At 43.5% G+C, this 19,486-nt stretch overlaps 2 protein-coding genes across 2 annotated transcripts; one reads left to right on the top strand and one right to left on the bottom strand.

Moving 5' to 3' along the window:
• The first annotated feature begins 2,281 nt into the window (after positions 1–2,281).
• On the top strand, positions 2,282–15,694 carry LOC118225063 (importin-4-like). The gene is made up of 30 exons (XM_035413077.1): positions 2,282–2,590; positions 3,113–3,199; positions 3,539–3,618; positions 3,808–3,849; positions 4,084–4,213; positions 4,745–4,924; positions 5,018–5,083; positions 5,487–5,588; positions 5,754–5,837; positions 5,993–6,142; positions 6,282–6,335; positions 6,569–6,678; positions 7,145–7,253; positions 7,458–7,587; positions 7,730–7,843; positions 8,057–8,170; positions 8,588–8,711; positions 10,046–10,157; positions 10,827–10,945; positions 11,827–11,904; positions 11,996–12,053; positions 12,167–12,272; positions 13,009–13,202; positions 13,463–13,513; positions 13,647–13,772; positions 14,168–14,394; positions 14,573–14,705; positions 14,999–15,103; positions 15,270–15,339; positions 15,456–15,694. The coding sequence occupies exons 1-30, from the start codon at positions 2,516–2,518 to the stop codon at positions 15,584–15,586; spliced, it is 3,261 nt and encodes a 1,086-aa protein (XP_035268968.1). The 5' UTR covers positions 2,282–2,515; the 3' UTR covers positions 15,587–15,694.
• A 517-nt stretch (positions 15,695–16,211) lies between these two features.
• On the bottom strand, positions 16,212–18,641 carry si:ch211-196f5.2 (uncharacterized protein LOC556372 homolog). Its single transcript, XM_035413078.1, has 3 exons — positions 18,504–18,641; positions 17,834–18,063; positions 16,212–17,003 (listed from the first exon to the last, which is right to left on the bottom strand). Exons 1-3 carry the CDS (start codon positions 18,623–18,625, stop codon positions 16,912–16,914), a joined length of 444 nt encoding a protein of 147 aa, XP_035268969.1. The 5' UTR covers positions 18,626–18,641; the 3' UTR covers positions 16,212–16,911.
• Between the last annotated feature and the right edge of the window lie 845 nt (positions 18,642–19,486).

The raw sequence follows: 19,486 nt of genomic DNA, 5'->3' as shown, positions 1-19,486 counted from the left end.
CTACATTGAATAAACACGATTACTGTAGAATATTTCAGAATGTATTTGACACTATGTGAATGTAGAAAGAAGGTGAAAATACTGGAAATGTAAAAACAAATAGTAAATGTAGGTTTAGCTAAATGTAAGTTAGGCGCTTTTGAGAAGTGTCTGCTAAATGAAAAAATGAAATGTAAATTTCATCATTAGTAAACAGATATCAAAATAATATATAGAGTAGAAATTATACAATGCATTGTCAATACATTATATGAAGCTAATGGAATGCAAACATGGCGACATTAGTATTTTACCAAAAATGTGCAAAATATACTAATTTCTGAACACCTATTAATATACTACAGTCTTGCTGAATCAATTGAATTTAAGAGAAAGGTTTTGTATTTGTTTTATCAAAGGAGTTTCAACAATTTTGCAAGTCTGTGGGCATGTGATACATTTGGGTGGCTGTACTTGTAACTAATTGTGTTGTAAAATAATGGAACAGAATTAAACCATATAACAGTTGTTTCATGTTTTTTTCTCCAAAGAATTTACATCTGAAGTAGGTTTACATCCAATAACAAACAGTGAAGACATCTACTTTTGGAATTACAAGAATGAACAGGGTTTGGCCAAAGATTACCATTGAAATGTGTGCTTTTATACAGGACCTCTTTGGTTGTATTAAGATGGTAATCATTCAGTTAGAGATGAATATATGTGGTAATGGTGTGTCTATGGCACATTACCTGCCTGTGACCTATGTGCCTGAAGGGAATTAGTGATGTTGTACCTGAATGAAAGAGGGGAAGTGGGCCAGAGGAATTTAAGTATAAAGACACAAATTTTGTTATAGACCAAAGCTGCACGTGTTATGGGCAGTGTATCCAAATATAATGTAATGCAACTATCAACCAGGCATACGCTATACTAAAGAATACCAGAATTTATTATATCCACATCAAAGATCACTTTAGGATAGTTTTTGTTTGGTGAAAGTCTTCCTTTATGTATTTGCTTATTCAGACTGCTATGACCATTTTGGTTAGGTCGCTTAAAAAAACTTGGAAAAAAAAGCTGGAATAGCCTACATAATCGAAAGGAATTTTCGCATTTCGTTACGTCATAGGCCTACAAGTTTCAATAAGATATATTTGCTCTAAATAAAAATTTAATAAATGTAATGTTGCAATGTCTTGGCATGATCTAATTAGGCCTATGTGACATTTAAAATATTGTTTATAGACAGTATGAAGGTCTATATTCTTTTCTTTTTTTTTTAAACATGAGAAATGCGTGGAATTTTTCAAGGAGTCTCGTTTAAAAAAATCATGCCTGATCTGTTTACTGTTATTGTCTGAAACGAGCCAGCTCGTTAAGATTAGCTTTGTTTTTCGATTAGGTATCTTTTGTCATTTACGAGTTCGCGAGCCAGTCATTGCCTTGACCAATTATGGTGTAAAGAGTCCATTAGCACCCCCGCCTCCACGGAAAGACAAATTTCTCGAGCAACCGCAGCATGTACTGTTTTTTATGTCGGGTAGACTACAGTAATAAAATACTGCTAAAATAGTGAAGGTGACCGTTATTCTGGAGATATTTGTAGAATTATGTGGTTCATTGTAAAAATGTAAACTATTTTAAACTGTGATAGGATACATTTATATTACACTACATCTGTAAATTTAACAAAATATTTTCTTATAGGCATTTACGTTTTTTTGTACTTAAAACATTTTCTTTGTTTTTACATTGTATTTGCAAGCCAATCGTTAAAATAAAATTAAGCGACAGCTTTTCTGACCGTATGTCTAACGTTGATACAGTATAGGCCTACAGGTTTAATTTATATCTGATGGAAGAAAACAAAATGAATAAATTAAAAGACAAAGCAAGAAAGGGGGCAATTATAAGAAGAAAAATTACCACATAGCCTATTCATTAAATGCATATTCTCATTCATCAAATTACATACTTCATGAAGTAATTTGGAAACAGGTATCTGTTTACTGTAGGCCTACATATATTTTGTTGGCTTCCTGCTCTTGTCATTTATCTAGTTTACCAGGCCTGCTACATGAATGTAGCCAAACTTAATAATTATTCTTTGCGATCTCTATATGTATAGAAGTTATGGCCATAGTCTGTTCATTGCTGTCCGTCTGGGTCAAAACTACTATGCTATAGTCAAAACCATCTGGTCCAAATAAAGCCGTAGATATCTACGGCTCTGGTCCAAACCAAACCCGTTTTGTTTCGTAAGAAACTTTCTCTTTCAACGGATTGGTCAACACAGTGCGGTTTTTTCTCACGTGACAACGTGTTAAAATAATCACTCGAATTTCAACCGTCGTCGCTTCGGCCTGCTTTATGGAAAGCGTGGACCGTGTAGCCCTAACAATATTTATTATGTACCCTACGTTACAATAGTAAAGCGCACTCACGGCACAGTTTGAAACCACTCGCAAAGTCATACTAGTATCCAGAGCAGGGTTAGACACTTTGATAGTTCACATATTTGATATTTTAGAAGATGGCCAAGATGACAGAAGAACTGGAACGCATTCTTTCACTGATCATCCAGCCTGACAACGTCGTCATACAGCAGGTAGCCAGCTAATCCGACTGACTTTACAAGCTCTCACCAACAAAGTTGAGCCAAGGTTAGGTTAGCAATAGCGAGTTAGCTACATGCATCATTTCTGTGAGTGGAAGCTTCCCGCCAACTCTATAGTTAACATAGCTTAACAGTATCTAGTTGTTTGCTGGGAACAACTGGTCTAGCTAACGTTAGCCGACACCCAGGTTGCCTTGTTGAGGCATGTTAACGTTGTATTGTGTTGCCCGCAACTTAACATGGGTAAAGTAAGGCGAGGTAACAAGCTCGCATTTTTCCTGTCTGAAAGAGTAAAGAGTTACCTGACTGCACTCCGACGGTGCCGATGTAATAACAGTATTAACTAGCCTGTAACGTTACAGTTAAAGGCATTTTCCAGTTTTATATATCAGCGATAAGTCGCAACGACATCCGCTTTGAGTTATTTTACCATATTTACAATAGCTACGACGAAAACCTACGCGATTCTACACGACAGTGATACTGGGTAATTTCAGCCATTTTTCTTCAAAGGGAACAGCGCAACTGAAACTGGCTTTTAAAGACCCAGCGGCGATTCCAAGTCTGTGTACAGTCATGACAAACTGCGAACACCCTCAGGTAATAGTTTTCTGTAACGTAAGTGAAGCAAACATGCATTCATTTGTTTTAACTTATTTATCTTAGTAGGCAGTGCACACGTTCCCCCGAAACACTCAGACCTACCCCATTGAGCAAAAGCCGGAATCTAGATGTCTAGAGGGTTGAAAATCTAGGCCAAGAGGCATTTTGACAGTATGGACTAGGATAATCCTAATACAGCTCAGGTTTTGCCCAGATATAGCCTGGCTACGTCATGTGCATTCCCGTGCGGTGTGTGCACTTTGCTGCACTTCGCATGGTTTAGTCCCTTTCTTGTTTTTTTTTGGCAATGTCACTTTTTACTTCTCTGTTCCTCAGATCCGCCAGACAGCTGCTGTGCTGCTGAGGATGAGAGTGATGAAGCACTGGCCAAAGATCAGTCATGAGCACAGAGAGAGGTTTGGCCTGTTGCAGCTCAGACTATTGCACATTGTAATGCTCACACTCAGTGTCTTACATGACAACGATGCCAGTTCAAAATTGCTATTTAGCCAATGGAGATCAGATTTTAATGTTGCAACTTGATGTTAAAACATGAAAGTAGTTTCTTGTCTATCAGTGTGCTATAACTAATTTTTTTTCTTCAGTCTGAAGGCTGTGGTCTTACAAGCTTTCAAGGAAGAGACAGAGTAAGTTGCAACTTTGACAATAAATCACACACTTGTAATCATGCTTCATCAAGGCCAAAGCATCCGTCTTATGAACCATATGAGCCTTGGTGTGTGTGTGTGTGTGGGGGGGTTACAGGGCAGTTGTCAGTGCAACACAGCAGCACTTTAAAAAGGACATGATAGCAATGTAGCGTGAATTGTCTAGGAAGATTTGTGTCTGTGTGTCTTGTTGACTGTTTCTCTCTGTCACAGACAAATCGTGCGTCACTCTATCTCTCAGCTCAGTGCGATGCTGGTCAAACATGAGTCTCCTGAACACTGGCCCGCCCTCCTGGCACTGCTCAACCAATCCTGTAAAAGCATCAGCTCACAAGACAGACAGGTACCGCTGCTACACCTCAACCTGTTCTGTCGCTTATTCAGTTGCAAACCTGGAACATCCAACACCATATGCAGAACTGTCCTGTCTGTCCTTTGGATGGGGCGACATAGCTCAGGAGGTAAGAGCGGTTGTCTAGCAGTCGGAGGGTTGCCGGTTCAATCCCCGCCCTGGGCATGTCGAAGTGTCCCTGAGCAAGACACCTAACCCCTAACTGCTCTGGTGAATGAGAGGCATCAATTGTAAAGCGCTTTGGATAAAAGCGCTATATAAATGCAGTCCATTTACCATTTACCAAGTTCACATTCAGGACTTAGAGGCACAGGAACATAATTGTGCTTATTATTATGAGGTCTGTACAGCAGCTGTTGTGTGGCTGTAATACTTGGAAAAAAGTAATATATTTAAAGCTGATTTTAATTTGGTAAGCTCATTCAGGCTGAGGAGTGAGAAAATGACAAAATACAAGCGGGCACCTGACATTAAATATATATTCTTTTAAAAAGTTCCCTCTCTGATTCCTTACACTCACAGGTGGACCTGCAGCTCATTAGCAAAATGGTGGAGTCAAACCCAGAGAACTTCAAACCACACTTCGGCCAGCTGCTGTTGCTGTTTGATAACGTACTGCAGGACTTGAGTGACCCCAGTGCCCTGTGCCACGGAATGGCCGCCCTCACCTCCATGTGTGCCCACGCGAGCACGGAGGAGATGGTAAGGGTCCCGACATGCTGGCACTCGTCTCTGTGAAGGCCCACTCAGCCAGTACCGCACAGTGTAACTGCTGTCCTTAAATTTATCTTTCAGAACATGATACGCTCTCTTGTTCCGAGGCTGATAACCGGCATGAAACAGCTCATCAAGTCGGCTCAGGTCGGTGCAGTCCAGTGCAGCGATTTCACATACCACCCTCTGGACGATTATTGGGTCGTTACAGACGCTAGAGCAAAGCACTCATTAATGCTGCAGCTTCTCTCTCTTAAATGATTGTGCTATAATCAGTTTGTTTTTGAACTGTAATATTGACCAAGGACCAGCGAGTTAGTCCACAGAATTGCTTCTTCAATATTATACGCTGTGTTTTTGTGTGTTTTGCTTGATGTTGTTGATGTTACACTACAAACCAGATTTTCCTAAAGGTAGGGTAAAGTGCAAATAAAGCAGGTTATTGGCTCTGTAGGAGATGATGCTATAGAATGTGGTGTCTGAGTCTTAACGCGCTCTGCCTGAGTGTTCTCAGTGTGTGTATAGGGCAACCTATATTTGTCATGAACAGAACGAGGCCAGCGAAGCGATGGAGGCATTTGACAAGCTGATGGAGAGTGAAGCATCCACCGTCACCCCTCATGTAGCGCAGATCGTTCATTTCTGTCTAGAGGTTCGTGCATCAGGGCTGTAATGTGGCTTTCTTTCGAATGTGACAGTTGCATACTTAAGTGGGTAAAGTTTAATTACTTTAGGGCGTATACAGTGCATATTATGTAATATGTTTTTGGTTTTTAACAGCTTGCGCTGTATGTTTTTGTTCATGTTCTGGCGATAGGTCAGTGCGGATGCCTCTCTTAGCATCTCCCTGCGTGTGAAGACTCTCTCCTCCTTGTCCGTCCTTATTAAGCTGAAGAGTAAGGTGAGTCAGTTTATATTCCTGTTGCTTAGGCTCTCCTCTGTTCTGAGGCATTATAGGCGGCAGTAGTTGGTCTTTCTCTGTCTGTGTGAGGTATGCAAGTCTATCAAGATCATGTCATGACCATGATGCATTAGTTTTGCGCTTTGTTTCCACAGACGGTTTTAAAGCTCAAGCTGCTGGGGCCCATCTTGCAGACCGTGTTCCCTGTGTTCTGTTCAGCGCCCCCTGCTGCAGAGGACTCAGAAGACCAGGCACAGGATATAGACAGCAATGATCCCAGAAGTCTCAGACACTTTGCTGCTGGGGTAAGCTTGCATGTCTGTCAGAGTCAGATTCCTGTTAATTGTGTTTATTGTATGTCTAAATCAGCATGCCACTTTTCCCTTAGCTTTTAGAATGTGTCAGTGTTTCAATCTTTTTCTCTCCGTCTCTCTCTCTCTGCAGATTATTGATACCATGGCTCTTCACATGCCTCCTGAGTTACTGTTAGCCCAGCTGGTTAGTAAGCATCTTTTCTGGCTCCTACCCTGAACCTGCTAATAAGAAAGAAAACTATTTATCCTTCTCATCCCCAGATGCAGTTGTATAGGTAAAGCTGCCACCGTACATAACATTGATTATTGAGGTCTGCATGGAATGTTCAGAAGTATGAAGATCATTGTGATCTGGACAGGTTTTCTTGTGGTAGCGTTCCCAGTGTAAGGGCCATGTTGTCTGTCTCCCTGTGTCAGATGCCCATGACTGAGGCATGCTTGGCCAGCGGGAAAGCAGACGACCGCGAAGCCGGACTGATGTGCCTCGCTCTGCTGGCTGAGGGCTGTGCTGACCACATCCGGACCAAGTCAGTATCTCCCCACAGACCCCTGAACACGCAGTCCTTCACCGTTTATGCATTAATCGACTACCTCTCCCAACTGCGCTGTAGTACCAATTGATTTTGATCATTTTCGATTATTTGTAAAAAGAGAAAAACATGCATCTGAAGCCAGCTTCTCATACACATTATTTAAAATAAAAACTATCAAGGATAGACACAGTAAAGCTAATAGCTTATTTCCATTGTGGTCCTTTTTTGGAAGGGTGTGTGTGTGGGTAGGCAGCAGGTAAAAAATGTGTTCTAGCAGCATAAATTACTATAATTAACATATAATCATGTATCCATCCACTGGGCACAGTGATTGGCAGCTGTGCAGCGCTGCTTCCCAAAAAGTCAGACTATTCCCTTAACACTCTTGGTGCTCTGTTCAGATTATTACAATACCCCGTCAGTCACTGTGCATTGTATTAATTGACTGTGCTTCTTCCAGAATGTTGTCGTCTGTGCTGCAGGTGGCGTGTCAGAATCTGTCAGACAGCAGTCAGATGGTGCGTGGCACTGCTCTTTTCGCCCTGGGACAGTTTTCTGAGCACTTGCAGGTAAGTCCTCAACCGTGTGTGCACACCACATGCCTTGACTATTAGTGTTTGTCATTTGCTTGTGTGTCCAAGCCTGTGTGTGGTCGTATTTGTTCAGTGTGCGTGTTGTGTTGGTGTGCCCCTGGCTGTATGCATTTTCTACAGTAGCATAGCCACAGCCTCTCTGTGTCCGAACCTCACCCACACATGGTCTCTCCTTCTCAGCCTGACATCGGTAAGTACAGCTCTGAGTTGATTCCGCTTCTGCTGGGCTACCTTTCTGGACTGGACCACAGCAGGGTGGTGCACGTCTCCAAGGTCTTTTACGCTCTGGAGAACTTCCTGGAGAACCTGGGTAAGAGTCCGCTCTGTCCCTCCATTCACAGTCAGCTGGTACCATCCTTCCCCATGACCACCTCAAATGTGCGTGCTACACTGGCACGTGGTGGTCAGCATGTTTCCTGTAAACCCCTCTCCCCCCTTCTCCCACTCTGAAGGGGAGGCCATCCAGCCCTACCTGCCCACCCTGATGGAGACCATGTTTTCTGCCCTGAGTGAGACCAACATTTTGAAGATCAGAGTTCTGGCCGTCAGTGCCATCGGCGCCATCGGTAACACTGCCGTTCACGTTCAGAGTCTCGACCCTCAGGATGTGTTCCGTCTTTCTGAATGTATACCCGAAGGCCCAGATTCACTCAACATTTCTCTACTATGTTTTACTTGCAATTATATGTGATTGAGTCCAGGTCTTTGTGTCAGCTTTGCTATGGAGGTGTATCCATTTAATATGCCTCTGCCTTATCTCTGCCCTCATTTCCTGTCAGCCAACTCAGCGAAGGAGATGCTGGTGCCGTACTTCCCACACGTGATGAACACGCTGAAGGGCTTCCTTACGGACATGCGGGAGGAAACGAGGTCGCTGCAGACGCAGTCTCTGGGTACGAGCATCAGTGTCAGGCAGGGTTGGGCTTATTTACACTTCACTTCTGCCTGTTGAAGAGATCATTTGAGATCAACTTTTCTGGTGAGGCCCCCCTTTTTGGTAATTTGAAAATTTTTTAAGCCCCCCCCCCCCCCCCTCCGCACGAGCGCACCCTGCACTGCACCCCCCCCCCCCCATCCATCTGTCCGTTGTCTCTCTGTGCCTCCCACTATAATATTCAATGGCGATTTTAACATTTTTGAATTGAATTTAAGTTCATTTTACAAATCTAGTGAATTGAAATGGAATTGACCAACGCTGGTGTCAGTATCTTATGTAAACTGTATAATAATGGGTTGAATGTAGTTCTTGGTTTCTGGTTCCTCAGTCTTCCGAAGGCTGTTGCATGTGAACACGTTCTCTCCCCCTGCAGACACTCTGTCGGTGGTGGCTCGCTCTGTGGGGAAGGATGTGTTCGGCTCCCTGGCGGCAGAGTGCGTGCAGCTGGGTCTGAACCTCACCGACTCCGTGGATGACCCTGAACTGCGGCGCTGCGCGTAGGGGCCTGTGCTGTGCTGCGCTGCGCTCTGTCTCTGTCTGAGCTGCGCCTTTTCTGTCTCTGTCTGAGCCTACGATTCACTGAGTCTGTCTCTGAGCTGCGCCTTTTCTGTCTCTGTCTGAGCCTACGATTCACTGAGTCTGTCTCTGAGCTGCTTGTCTGAGTCTGCCTTACAGTGAGTCTGTCTCTGAGCTGCTCTATCTGAGTCTGAGATACACTGAGTCTGTCTCTGAGCTGCTTGTCTGAGTCTGAGATACACTGAGTCTGTCTCTGAGCTGCTCTATCTGAGTGAGATACACTGAGTCTGTCTCTGAGCTGCTTGTCTGAGTCTGCCTTACAGTGAGTCTGTCTCTGAGCTGCTCTATCTGAGTCTGAGATACACTGAGTCTGTCTCTGAGCTGCTCTATCTGAGTCTGAGATACACTGAGTCTGTCTCTGAGCTGCTTGTCTGAGTCTGTGTTACAGTGAGTCTGTCTCTGAGCTGCTTGTCTGAGTCTGCGTTACAGTGAGTCTGTCTCTGAGCTGCTCTATCTGAGTCTGCGTTACAGTGAGTCTGTCTCTGAGCTGCTCTATCTGAGTCTGAGATACACTGAGTCTGTCTCTGAGCTGCTCTATCTGAGTCTGTGTTACAGTGAGTCTGTCTCTGAGCTGCTTGTCTGAGTCTGCCTTACAGTGAGTCTGTCTCTGAGCTGCTCTATCTGAGTCTGTGTTACAGTGAGTCTGTCTCTGAGCTGCTCTATCTGAGTCTGAGATACACCGAGTCTGTCTCTGAGCTGCTCTATCTGAGTCTGTGTTACAGTGAGTCTGTCTCTGAGCTGCTCTATCTGAGTCTGAGATACACTGAGTCTGTCTCTGAGCTGCTCTATCTGAGTCTGTGTTACAGTGAGTCTGTCTCTGAGCTGCTTGTCTGAGTCTGCCTTACAGTGAGTCTGTCTCTGAGCTGCTCTATCTGAGTCTGCGTTACAGTGAGTCTGTCTCTGAGCTGCTCTATCTGAGTCTGAGATACACTGAGTCTGTCTCTGAGCTGCTCTATCTGAGTCTGAGATACACTGAGTCTGTCTCTGAGCTGCTCTATCTGAGTCTGAGATACACTGAGTCTGTTTCTGAATTGGGCTGTATGAGTCTTAAGATCCACGGTGTCTTTGTCTGAGCTATATACACTGTCTGTCTGAGCTACTCTGTATGTATCTGAGATACATGGCTGTATCTGAGATACACTGTGCCTGTGTCTGTGCTGCACTGTGAGTCTTTTTGATGCCCTATGTGGCTGTTGTGAGAATGTACTGCCCAGTGAACAATCTCTGTGCACTGAAGATGATCTCTGTGCTTCAGGTACAGCCTGTTCTCTGCCGTGTCCTCAGTGTGTCCCGGCTGTCTGATCCCTCGCCTCCCCGCCATCACCACCATGATGATGCTGTCCCTCAGGTCCATAGAAGGGGTCACGGTCAGTGCTCCGTGCTCTCCTTCATTTCTTTACAGTACATTTTAATCCAGCATTTTTCCTTTTATCCCAGTTGGAATTCCCAGTCGTGTTTGTTATCCTGTCACATCGCTACAATGTCCTCTGTCTGTTCAGTGTGAACTGCCCCACATTTCACTTGTTTCTTGATCTTCTAGCACTTTCATGTTGCACTTGATCTTGACCTTGATGTTGTTGCTCTTTTAACATATCTCTTCTAATCATGCTTCACTTCTAGCCTAAGACTTAGCCATATCTTTACTGACTTAGCCTAAGCTTTACTGTTTGAACTAGTCTTTATGTTCATAGCTATGGATAGCTGCTGCTTTATGAGAATTGTATTTTATCTGACCTGTTTGTATTTGTTCCAGTGACCTTCAGCATGCACTTATTGTACCTCGCTTTGGATTAAAGCATCTGCCAAATAAAATGTAATGTAATCTCCTCTGTGGGTACATCCATATACTAGTGTATTGACTGTGTGTAGTGCACCTGGGAGGTCTACCAGGATCCAGTCATTCTATTGGTGGACGGCAGTATTATACTTGGAATGCTTACAGCGTCCATCTTGGTACCTGTCAGCACAGAATATGTACAGCACACACATACTTTCACACACATACATTATACTTTCTGCACTGCATTCTCTTTCAGGCCTACCTGGAAGAAGACCAGTTTACCCTGCTGGATGATGAAGATGAGGATGAAGGAGAAACTGCCTTAGATGAAGAAGAAGAAGGAGATAACAGGGCAGTGTACAGAGAGATTGCTGGGTTTGTTCCTCACATTTTCACACTTAGCCTCGTTCTTTTTTTAATTGCCATTTCCCCTTTTCTGCTCAGTTTAGCCAAGTCATATCTATTAGTGCTCATTGCGGTAACTCCTGCTTGCGATTAAGAATGCAGACAAGCACACACTGGAAAAATGCTTTATTTGGATAAACCTAAAATTTTACTTCAACAAATGTCAGAGAAGCTACAAGTAACATTTTTGCGTTCTGATAAAAACAGATTTTTGCCACACGGGCTACTAATAGAAAACCCTAGGAGAGCTTTCGGTTTTATTCTCTCATGTTGTGCAAGCTACAGTGGTGTAGGCAGAAATACATTTTTGGAAAAAGTGGGTAGGCCGACTAGGTAGGTTTTTTTCTGGAAGTCATTTCTAACGGCAATGCAGTCATCGTCCTAATTATTCCAACTCTTCTGCCTTATGGTGGTACAAAAAACAATTATGTAAATACATTTTTCTTTTTGAAATGAATATTACAGCAAGGCTAAGTACATAACAAGGAGAGCACAGGCTTCACATAAACACAATCCAACAATGCAACACCCCCCCTATAAAGTATGCATCTGCTCATGACAGGCACTATGTATTAGCCCTAATTAAGAGGACATATCTGAATTGAAATTGAACGGCTGAGATTTAGCGTACACAACAAAGTTGAGGGAAAAACATGTCCAACAAACTTAAACCCGTACTATCAAGCACCCTTCAACATTGTGGGCCCTCGCACAGGCAGAAAAATCATCAGCCGTACAACTTCAGAAGGCCAACATTTGGTTTTTTATTTAAGACATCTCTGGTGACAAACATTAGCAACCTGTTAGTGGGGTGTTTGTCTCTTTTTAGCATACCTTGCATCTGTCTCCAGGTTCAGCGTAGAGAACGTTTACATTGATGAGAAAGAGGATGCCTGCAAGGCTTTGGGAGAGCTGTCCCTTAACAATGGGTAAGGAAACCCGTTCAGTATGTGTAGTCATAACGACAGACCCGGCGCAGACGCGTGGTCTTACTTCCTGAACGTCTTCCCTCCGTTTCAGCTCTGCGTTCCTGCCTTACCTGGAGTCCAGCTTCCAGCACGTGTACGAGCTGCACGACGTGAGTCGCAGCAGCCGCCCGCATCCTCTCGCTCGCACCCTTTCCTCACACCGCCGCGCACATTTAATTTGGTGACCCGCAAGGACGGCGCGTCCGTCTCTTCCTGTTCTCAGTTCCCTCACAACGACCTGCGCAAGACTGCGTTCGCAGCGTTGGGCCAGTTCTGCAGAGCGCAGCACAGCGTCTGGCTGAGGAACCCAACCGAAGTCAACCACCTGGGTACCTGCGCTCTCCTCCCTCAGCTCTTCTGTGTGATCTTCAGGGATGTCTTTCTGGATCTAGTCCATTGCTTCCCAACCCTGTTCTTGGAGATGTGCTGTCCTGCTGTAGGTTTTCATTTCAGCCATAGTTTGGCTCACCTGATTCTGCTAATTAGCTCTCTAGCTGTTGAATGAGGTGTGCTTTGTTAGGGCTGGACTGATCTCTAGCTGTTGAAACCTGAAAACCTGCTGGACCACTGGTCTAGTCCTTGAGCAAGAATGGTGAGCAGCAGTTTGATTGCCTCAGTCATTTTAACCATATTGTATTTTTCGAGCACCTTAATTGAGCATGTTTGCTTCACCCATCATGAAACTTTCACCATGACCAACAAAAAATGACTTCAGCTTTAAACTTGTAGTCATCCTGAATCTCTTTCTGTAATTAGAATTTTAAACTACAAGATTCATCATGGTGATAACATTGTGTAAGACAAGACAAGGCTGATTCTTTTATGTGTAACCACTGGAAGGCATATTTACATATTAACTGCAACAAGTTATACTCACCTTGTTAATTCCAATTTACCCAATCCTACATAAAAGCAATCAACACAGTAAGTTTGACACAGCTAATACAAGCAGAAGGCTACAGAGCTCCCCAGACATCCTAAATCAAGGAGAGGAAATAGAAACTCCAGACAGGGAGTGTGAATCCGATCCCCTCCCAGTGCAGTGTGTGGAGCTCTCTGTGTCAGCCCTGCAGAAGCTCCTGTCCGTGGTGCTTCCTACGTTCCTGGATGCTGTGAGGCAGGAGCCCGAGAGGGAGGTGGTGATGGCCGTGCTGGAGTCCCTCAACGGCGTCATCAAGACCTGCCAGGGGGAGGCGCTGCACACACCCAGCCGGCTGGCCGAGGTCTTCCAGGCCATCCGAGACGTTCTCAAGAGAAAGGTGAGCCGTCTGCCTGCTTCAGAGCCGTCCGGACGGGCGATCCTGCACCCACGTCCTTTCGATAGCGATGAGCGGTGCCAGATCGGCGACCCTGAGGACCTCCTGTTAGGAACACGTGGCACCCTGTGGACAGTGCTATTTATTCTCACAGTTTTCCTGTGTGTTTTCAGCTACATCATTAGCAGCAACGTTAAGTGGTAACTATTAGCCGCGGTTGTACGCACATGCGGTCTGCTGAGTGTGTTTTCTTCTCCATACAGACTGCGTGTCAGGACGCAGGAGGGGAGGAAAGTGATGACAATGAGCATCAGGTAATGCACTGCCTCACCACCAGCCCCTGCTGTACACAAGACAGTGGTGTAAGGTGTATTTGGGTGTTAATGTGCTATTCTGTGGAATATCCGTGAGGTGGCTTTGGGTGTAACGTGCTGTGCTGTACTGCAGGTGGCGCATGATGTCATGCTGCAGGAGTTCGCTGGTGAAGGGATTCCCTTGCTGGCATCAGCTGTCCCTGCCGACACTTTTTTCCCCTTCCTGAACGAGCTACTGCCCCTCATCATGAGCAAGGCTGTGAGTCTGTCTTACGCTCTCAGAAAAAAAGGTTCTTTGGCTTGCTTCCATGGAGCCCTTTTTAGTACTTTATAGAACCTTCCGATATACGTGAGATGTATGAAAGATCCCAGATTGAATCATTTTGCCAAAACAAAGAAGCCCTCAAACTAGATTGGGTTCCTTGATAGAGACACATCATTCCAGCCTTTTGGAATCCTGTCTTGTTAGAGTGTACATAAATGAGGGTAATCATACAGAAATGTTGTAATTACAGGAGACGTACACCCACCATGTTTCTCTGGTGATAAAAGGATACATTTGCCTTGTCTCAAGGAACTGCGGTACACTGTAAATGGACAACAAAATGTGAATAACATTCCAGTTTTTTAGTTTTTTTGCTTTTCTCACCGTAGAAGCCTTCTTCCACGGCAGCAGACCGCTCCTTTTCGGTGGGCACGCTTGCCGAGACCCTGCAGTTGCTAGGGGGCGTGGCAGGCGGCAGGGCGATTGCGGGGCAGCTGTCCAGTCAGGTGCTGCCAGTGCTGGTGGGCGGAGTCGGGGACAGTGACGTGGACGTGCGCAGCAACAGCGTGTTCGGGCTGGGGGTACTGGCTGAGACCGCTGGACCATTCGTCACACAGTATCCTATTCTACAAGCCCATAAAAGGGTGCACAGTAAAACGTCCAGTGTTAATTCAACTCTAACAGAGTAGGTATGAGTCCAACTGGGACCATATGTACTCTGTGCGAGTTCATTTAACTTACTGAACATTTACTGTTCTCATGTTTTTCACTGCTTCCTTAGCTTTGTGCCTCAGAGACTATCCCATGATCCTCTTCCTCTTCTCCTCCCTTATGGCCAAAGAATCAAACAGAAAGGTCATTGACAACCTGTGTGCTGCCCTCTGCAGGATGATCATGAGCAGTAGTGACAGTGTGCCTCTAGACCAGGTAGTGTTGCTGCACACTGTCTGCGCTGGTTTGTGTTTTCACCGATCTGCGAATCTTTCCCTGTGTATCCGTCTCATGTGTGTGTTTCAGTTTTAGCTTAGTTCAGATGTTTATTTATATCTCCACTAGCTACTGGAAGGACAGTAGCTACTCTTCCTGGAGTCAACCTTGTAAATTAGAATTATTCATAAAACCAAAAGCAACATATAACAAATAGGCTAGACATACCAACATGAATTACTTGGTAAAAGTAATCTGAATTATGAATTCCTTTCGCTCTTCCTCTCCCACAGGTTTTCCCTGCACTCCTGACCTGTCTTCCTCTGAAAGAGGACCTTAGCGAGAACAAGACAGTGTTCAGCTGCTTGGCCTTCCTGTACACAAAGAACCCCTCGCTGGTACTGTTCCTAATATCTGAATGCAGCCACACTAAACCAGCTCTACACTAATGCTAAAGTAAAGCTGCTCCTTGAGAGACAGCTGGTAATGACTTAAATGTGCTGCACAATGCATTTTGTAACATCTTTGCTGGATAAAATGGAAATAATTTGCTGTGTTGTGTAGGTGGTGGGTAACATGAAGGCCATTGTGTCTGCATCCAGCCATGTTTTAAGAACCAATGATATCGATGAGGGTAAGGAACTGTTATGAGAATAAATGTACTTTGATCTTTTAGAGATTTGGTTAGTTTTGTATGTGCCATTTGTGTGAGTGTGTGTTGTGCTAAAAAGCTATATTTCTGTCTTACAGATACTAAGAGCAGTTTGCTCTTGTTCTTAAAAAACATGGCTCAACATCATGCTCAGGACTTTGAGGATGCTGTAATGTCACTTTCTAATGAAGAAAGGGCCACATTCAACACTGCTGTCACTCAATCATAGGTCCACACAAAGGGCCTCTCTACCTCTCTAAGCATCACATTGATATGGGCACATAATTTTGACATTCAACCGAGCAAGTGTGGTGGACTTATGTTGAAGTATTACTGTTATCCACACCCAACCAGAATTGTTTTGTTCTTTACAGTAGTTTCCTTCAGAGTTGAATTTTTTTTCATGGTTATTACATGATTATTAAATGATTTCTCAACAGTTTTTTATGCCTTGTTTTGAAAGTTTGGGAATGAAAGGGAGTAAAGAACATAGCTATACTCAGCATTTTCTAGTATTAAATGTTTGAATCCTTTGTATATATTGCAGTTGTTCATTCTACCAATGTGTTTCTTGGTTTGGTTAGATTTCAAGGTGCGAAGCAATGAATTGAATGGTGAATAAACCCCTTTCTGAGATTTCCTACCATCTTTCTTTGGCACAAGCTTCCTGTCTTACTTGCCCATGTGGCTTCATGTCTTTATCAGCACAGATCATTTAATCACCACTACAGTTGTGTGCAAGACCCAGGCCAGGCCCTTAAGAAAAGAACACGCTGCTGCAAGAATCTGTTTCAGAGTTTTGGACTTGTGGGGACACATACAGTGTACAATTGACTGATTCTAAGAACACAGCCTGTGGGTATAACCCGCTTCATAGTGTTTATTGCCAGTGCACACATCTTAACATGCATTCAATAAAAAAGACACCCAGATGCGCTTTTTACTGTTAGTCTCCTGGCTGTTCCGGCTGTTTCTTAATATGAAATATCTAAGCAGCTTTCTCCATCTTAACAACATAAAAATCCAATGGGGTTCCTATGTGCGTATATCATAACAGTCCTTTGAAATGGATGTACTGAGGATCTAGTATATTAACACGCAGAGAAAAATGATCTTACAACACTGTCTGGTATTCAGCATTATTCAGAGGAGAAAATAAGCTATAGTTAGGCTGTGTGTTATGCTGCTAATTGGCTAATCGGGTCTAACTGCTGTACAAGAGGAGTTATAATTCCATTTACAACTTACAAAAGAAGACATTAAAATGCTGAGGGTCACTTACATGCAAATTCAAAACAATGCAAAACGGAACTAATTGAGAATGCAAAACATAATCTGTTACTCTTACACAAATACTACTGAGAAGCCATTAAAATCAGGGCTTTGTGTCACAATGTGAATGTGGGACAAAGCCCCACCTTCGCACTAATTTCACTATAATGTTTCACTATGATGTCCATTTTATAATGAAAAGATAATCATGGCTAGCTAATACTGTGCTTTGCTTGAATATATTACAGATCGATGATCAGATTGGTTTGGTTTCATCACTCCTCACACTTCCTGTTTTTCTTCAGTCTTCTTCCATTTTGGCTGTACCTCTATGTCCATAGCAAAAATCAATTCCACTGGTTGGTTGTCATTCTCTGAGAAGGCAAAAGATAAAAATGTAAAGATTCTTGAAGTTAAAGATTAAAATGCTGATACTCTGATACTTGAATGCTGGACTGGGGGAGGGTGTAAATGCATTCCAGATGCTGTCTGGATGCTGCAGTATAGTAACATTTTTGAGAGGTAATGTGTGAGATAATTGTGCCACATTATTGCTGATGGATTATCTCATTCTATCACATCCACTGAGGAATTGGACATGGGTGTTAGAGAGGCTGCTCATCAGTGTGGAGAAGAAGAAATGATGGAAACATTACGTTCTGTGTTCTGGTTAGTGAAATATACAGTGAAGAGTGAAGTATGGAATTTCAAGATTCAGTATGACAAGTGCATGCTATTCAGCCAATTTCAGCTTTCAGCATGTATGTAGCGTAGGATGTAGCTAACTGAAGTCTGGGTCGGGTTTGGTCTTGAAAGAAACCCTGAATCCCCAACTACGTTGCAAATATCAGTGACCATGCAAATATTAGTGACTGTTTCTGGTAGAATGGAACTGGCATGGCCAATTAAAATAGACAGTACAAAATTAATATTGGTTGTAGTCCAGCAAGACAATCATCACATTGAGCACAGCCCAGTAAGATGACCAGTACGAAATGGATGTATCCTAGTGAGTAACATAACCAGTGTAATGGAAGAACCTGAATAAGATTAGTTCCACCCAGTATCACAGCCAATGCACAATAAGTTTAGCTCAGAAAGATATCCAATACAAAGTGAACATAGCCCAGTAAGATTGTGAATTCAAAATTCTAAATGAGCAGAGCCCAGTAAGAGTGCAGGAGAGGTGAGGTTGGACCCTGACCTGGCTGCGTTAGTTTCCAAGGCTGGACAGCCACAGAGCTGCGGCAGTAGGACCGGTCTGTGTGGCTCTCAGTGCTGTACAGAATCTCTTGGGTCTGAGGATTCCCAGGCTGCTGGGCCTTGACCCGTACCTCCAGAACCACAACCTCCTTCTCCTTCAGCTTCCCTGATTTTTTCCGCACCTGGGTCCTCTTGGAGTCCACCCACACAACCCGCTCTTTCACAGCTGACCTACGCATACACACACACCCAGGAGAACAAGGACTGACGCCCTGGAGAGCAAACACATTTACACACAATCTCTCACAACTTTCATGCTTACACAGTGCGTGGAGGTATAAAATGTGGTGAAAATAGTATTGAATGTTAAATAGAAATAGACACCAGACTGGCAGTCTGGTGGTTCATAGAGGGAACTCCTAAGTGAATGTTAGCTATCTGTTTATACTCTATCATGTATTATTTGAGGGAACACAGTGTTACACCCATATTCTCTAATATCCTGACTAGCACATGCTGGCAGACACAGATCCTCTGTGCATGAAAAACTGAAAAACCTACACGCACATAGACACACACACTATTTTTTACCCAAAATAACAATTACAGTGCTGAAATTAATATAAAAAGATAAACGGTAAAGACACAGAACCGTTATTAGGTGGACTCACTTTTCAATGCCCAGCTGTGCCAGTGTGGTGTCCAGGAAGGGGAAAACCAGCTCTGGGTTCAGGATCTCAGTCGGCAGTGACACCCACATGGGCACCTCCCACTGCAGCTCAGAACGCAGCATGTCAACTGGCGGGGAAGTCTACTCTAGTGTTGCGTTCCTCCAACAACGTGTCCTCCTGGGAGTCTTGTTTGCCTGTCAGTCTGCCTGGTCTGATGGTCCTAATTAGAAATGCCAACTAAGCTTCCCTGTTTATGGGTGTTCATAAAAAACAATTTGGCTTCAGTATTCTCATAAAGCATTAATTTTGTATCCTGTATGCTGCTTCCTTCTGCTAATGCCTAGCCCTTTTTCTGTGTAAAGACTTGCTCAAATCGGAAATAAATCCCCTGTAAAACAGAAGCCAGGAGGAAAACAGATGACAGTGATCCTAGTCTGTCTCTCCTTGTGTTGAAATTAGACACTGTATAGCCAAACAGTGTGGCTGAGATTACAGACTGAAACACTCTCCCTCCTCTGGATTTAAATCCTCTGTGTGAATGCGTGTAATGTGTCACTCTGCTGTCAATTTATTAGACTGTCAGGGTCTCTGTTTATTGTAGGGGCTCCACCTCATCTCCTCTTATTATTTATTACTCTTACCCTGGTGTGTTTGTGCACGTGTGCGTGCACTTTTGTTTATGTGCATAGTTGTGAGTGGAATAAGTAATTATATATCTATAAATAGTAGCTGCAACTAAAAAACATTTTCAGAGATTTAGCTACAGTTTAAATAATTTGCTCATAGTTATTATAAATATATGTTTATAGTCATTTTCTCTCCCTGCCAGTCTATAGGTGGTCAGTATGTTCCTTGCTTTATGAGAAAAAAACATACAAGAGAACTTGTGTGAGAGCTTTTTTTGCGTTTTCCTCTGTTATTTTCTTTTTCTGTAATAACAGACTAATGTTTTGCTGTTTTCAAGTCAAAATGGGGTGCATGGA

This window comes from Anguilla anguilla, chromosome 4, assembly GCF_013347855.1.
Source record: "Anguilla anguilla isolate fAngAng1 chromosome 4, fAngAng1.pri, whole genome shotgun sequence".
Taxonomy (NCBI): Eukaryota; Metazoa; Chordata; class Actinopteri; order Anguilliformes; family Anguillidae; genus Anguilla; species Anguilla anguilla.
This window is presented reverse-complemented; position numbering and strand designations above follow the sequence as displayed.

Excerpts from the sequence above, each read along its gene's own strand:
- LOC118225063 (XM_035413077.1), top strand. The coding sequence starts at position 2,516 with ATGGCCAAGATGACAGAAGAACTGGAACGCATTCTTTCACTGATCATC. Across the intron at positions 5,084-5,486 it reads AGCTCATCAAGTCGGCTCAG|AACGAGGCCAGCGAAGCGAT; the intron begins GTCGGTGCAGTC and ends TGTCATGAACAG. Across the intron at positions 14,706-14,998 it reads ACAGTGTGCCTCTAGACCAG|GTTTTCCCTGCACTCCTGAC; the intron begins GTAGTGTTGCTG and ends CCTCTCCCACAG.
- si:ch211-196f5.2 (XM_035413078.1), bottom strand. The coding sequence starts at position 18,625 with ATGCTGCGTTCTGAGCTGCAGTGGGAGGTGCCCATGTGGGTGTCACTG. Across the intron at positions 18,064-18,503 it reads GCACAGCTGGGCATTGAAAA|GTCAGCTGTGAAAGAGCGGG; the intron begins GTGAGTCCACCT and ends GTGTATGCGTAG. Across the intron at positions 17,004-17,833 it reads TTGGAAACTAACGCAGCCAG|AGAATGACAACCAACCAGTG; the intron begins GTCAGGGTCCAA and ends TTGCCTTCTCAG.